This window comes from Enoplosus armatus, chromosome 24, assembly GCF_043641665.1.
Source record: "Enoplosus armatus isolate fEnoArm2 chromosome 24, fEnoArm2.hap1, whole genome shotgun sequence".
Classification (NCBI taxonomy): domain Eukaryota; kingdom Metazoa; phylum Chordata; class Actinopteri; order Centrarchiformes; family Enoplosidae; genus Enoplosus; species Enoplosus armatus.
In genome coordinates, this window is record NC_092203.1 from 10,912,084 (window position 1) to 10,916,043 (window position 3,960).

A 3,960-nucleotide genomic window follows, 5' to 3' on the forward strand; every position below is an offset into this window, starting at 1 on the left:
GAGGAAACGTTTAAGATTAAATATCATTCAATACGAGGAAAAGTCATTTTTAGGAGCAGCTTAACAGGTTCCAGCCCGTCGGTTTGTTTCACTACATCATCGTTACAGGAAGACACTTAGCACCTCGTCTTTCTGCCAGCAGGTCAATGCACTCATAACACTTCCTCTGAGGAACAGCTGATACCAAAACTATTTATCTATGAGAAAGATGAGTCAGGATGCTGATCTGATTTTGTCCGAGTCTTGCGCCCAAAGTCACCCATCTGGTAACAGCATGGCACTGTCGTTCAAACAAATCATTATCTTGAACACTGCTAATGAAAGAGATGTGTTCGAAAAAGAAAAGCAGTTTTTCCAATGGGAGTCTGGTGCACAAATAATACACACAGCCATTGCTACATTGATATTCCTGAACCTAAAAGAGAAAAGCCAGCCACTGGAAAATTGTTAATGCGCTCTATCCAAGTATTTGGCAGCAAATCACTGCAGCTGGAGATTTGTAAGCTCTAACTGGCTGTAGCAAATACAGCTTACGCAGCTGTAAACTAACTGGTGGCGTCCACTGGCAACTTCTTCAGCAACTGGTCCTTTTCTTGGAAGAAAGGTGGTAACGCTGCACCCAGGCTGATACCAGACAGCTACGTCTACATGTAAAGTTGAGAAAGCTTGTCACAAAATCAGCTCAAGACCTCTAATATGAGGTTCAATCAAAAGGTGGTTTCTCTGGGCGAGACACACCACTCAGAATATGTCTGTGCAAAATGAGCATGGGGGTCAATGGGGGAGTTTCATAATCTTAAACCACTGCAATTTCTTTCTAAAATAGCTTGTTTCCATAAAGACAGTATCGATGCCACACATAATTGTGTCAGCATATTATTATTAGTGTTTTCCTGTGACCCCCTTTCAGCCCCCATAAATAATCTGCTTTGTTGAGCCACGACGCTACAAAACTGCAAAAATATTCCTTTAACGTTGAGACTCCAGTGACCCGATTAGTTAACTGAACTGGACTATTTAGACCGAGAACACCGTTGTGGTCTCAGCATCATCTCAGCTGTACACCTTCACCTCAGAGCGGCTGCAAAAGAACAAAACAATGGAGGGTGGAGGAGGTGGAGAGTTGTGTCTTCTCGGGGGAATCGTCTTTGGTGTGACACCGTCTCACAGCTCGAAAGCAGCAGTCCGTGCATCAGTGCATCCCTCATCGCGTTTACAACAGTCTCACAACACGGCCAGTAGATCCACACACTTCAGGAAGTGTTGACATCCCTGATGAAACAGTCCTGTTAATACTCCTACGTCAGGGACTTTAATCTGCCTGTAAAAAGGGTTCAAAGAGTTGATCAAGGCGAGCCATCAATATTTATCCCATAAATGTTTGTTTTGTTTCTATTATAAGATTATCTGGTTGTTCTCTGCACATAAAACCTGTTGGTAAATGGAGTTTAGGCAGGTTTACCTTCATTCAGTCCCTCTGTAACATTCATATGCAATCATTTAGATCCTAATGACTTCAGAGTGACAAAGGTAGCATCACTATAAATATACTGACGGAGACTTAATGGAGAATAATGACATTTTCTATCACTGTAAAATCCCTCTTGAATTCATAATATTTCTAAGGAGTCTCTGCCATCACTGCCTCTTCTTCTTCTGCTTCAGTGACTTCCTCCTCTTCACTATCATCTCATACAGCTTGTCCATGCCCTCATCCAGCCCCTCTCCTATGATGGCGCAGGCCGGCTGGACGTGGTAAGGGGTGGAGGGGCTCAGCTCAGCTAGGGCCAGCTGCCGCTCTATCTCCCCGACATCCAGCGCCCGGGGCAGGTCCTGCTTGTTGGCGATGACCAGCAGCGGCGTCCCCTGGTTCTCCGAGAAGCGGGTGATCTTGTGCAGCTCGGTCCGGGCCTCCTCCAGCCTCTCTGCGTCCACGGAGTCCACCACGTACACGATGCCGTCCGTGCAGCGGCTGTAGGGCTTCCACAGGGGCCGCAGCTTCTCCTGGCCCCCGACGTCCCAGAAGTGGCAGCTGATGCCCCTGGAGGCTCCCGCGCCGCCCAGCCGGATCTTCTCCGTGTTGAAGCCGATGGTGGGCACCGTGTTGACGAACTCGTTAAATTTGAGCCGGTACAGGACGGTGGTTTTGCCCGCAGAGTCCAAGCCGAGCATGACTATGTGCAAGGACTGGAAGGCACCCAAATTGGAGAAACTATTCCCCATCTTGCAGCCCGGGAGGGAGGAACAGTATGCAGTCCCAGCAGCGAGCGATATCACCGCAGGAGATGCCTAAATGTCCCCGGAGTGATCCATAGCGGGTTATTCCCCCGGTGAGAGTCAAATCATGCGGTCAGAAACGCCTGATCCGCGCCGCTCCTGCTCAGCAGATGTGGAGGGCGCAGCCCCTCGTTGCGCGGCGGCACTCCGGCAGCCAGACAAGCCGCAGCATCCCTGGACTCACTCCAGCAGCACCAGGCGTCCAGAAACAGTCAAATCATCGCACCCAGAGCGGCGCGTTCACCGTGCGCACCGCTTTCCAAATGCGCAAATTACGCGTGGCCGAATGTCACATCGTGTCTCTGCGTCTGTGCGCGTGTCTCCAAGTGCGTAGCAGCTGCCTTCATGTAGTAACACACACACACACACACACACACACACACACACACACACACACACACAAGTGATGCTGTGTGACGCGTGGATCAGCCTCTAAATGTTGCGTCAAGCTGGGGGGGAGAAATACAAAATAAGACCTCCGATTAAGCAATGGCGCCTTCAAAATAAAAGCCTCTTCTATCAAAGAACTGTAAAAGAGCAGAGAGGCTGAGGAGCGTCTTATTTTGACTTTGTGTTCCCTGCTTCGTGTTTCCTCTGCGCACTGAGCAGCCTGAGCTGCCGCAACTCTGACACCTGGTGGTGCAACACCGCCTGGCTGCTGATGTATGTTGACATGATGTGGGCTTTATTGTTGCATCAGGACCCACTGAGGACCCCCTGTGCTTCCTAGTCAGCTACGCGGTTCTGTTCTCATGTTCTTTAAGCTTTGCCAGATCAACACATCTTCATTTTGTCGGGGATTTTATTTTTCTGCACATTTCATTTAAAACCTTTTTGGGGAAAACACTGAAAGACCTTAATGTCTTGTCCTGTGTGCTGCTGCACACTGAGAGTTATTAGTATTATTAATTATATAAAAAACACTGGCATGCTTAAAACAGTGTCATGGTCCTCTAACGTGGTACATGTGGTCCTGAAACATTGCTGCCACTAGATGGCAGCAAAATATCTCATAACACGATGAGATTCTCTGTTATCACAGGAGGAGCAGTGGAGCTGAAGTAGTTCAGAGTTTCAGAACATTTGAAGTGAGCTGACGAGATTTGGGGATTTGGGGATGCAATAACAACATCCAGAGGAGAAGAGGATGTCTTCTTCTCTATCGAACAGCCCTCTAAAGCTATATCAATAACATTTACTTGACTTGAAGATACACAAGGGAAACAGAAATCGACGGTTTATTTTGTCACTTTTCCAGCATTAACTTGTATATTTGTGACACATCACAGAGCTAATTAACGGCAGCTGGCAGCTTGTTTGACACAAAATGGCCTCTAATGCAAAACTGAATCGATGTAAGTAAACACGCCTGTATCCAAACATTGAAAATGTATTGTACTGTCCCTGCAAACATTTAAAGGCTGTGGAAACATGAAATTAAGGTTTGGCTGCAGTGATTTAATGATGGATAACGTCGCCCGCTCTTATATTTACCTGTTTCTGGTTCGAAGGAAGGCGTCCTTGTTTGTTGACCTCAACAAACTGCCAGCAAACTAACGGGGCCTAATTAGAATAAGTGAAAACGCCTGTGTGGTCACGCCGGGCCTTTAAGAAGCGTCAGCAGTAAAGAGACGAGGAAAAGGGGAAACTAGTCGCTAACCACACACAAATACACAAAGGCAA

The 3,960-nt window shown here is 47.4% G+C and overlaps 1 protein-coding gene across 1 annotated transcript; it reads right to left on the minus strand.

The window, feature by feature from the left end:
• Nucleotides 1-1,638: 1,638 nt before the first annotated feature.
• arl4ca (ADP-ribosylation factor-like 4Ca) lies at nt 1,639-2,271 on the minus strand. The gene has a single exon (XM_070930431.1). It carries the CDS (start codon nt 2,221-2,223, stop codon nt 1,639-1,641), a length of 585 nt encoding a protein of 194 aa, XP_070786532.1. The 5' UTR covers nt 2,224-2,271.
• Nucleotides 2,272-3,960: the final 1,689 nt, after the last annotated feature.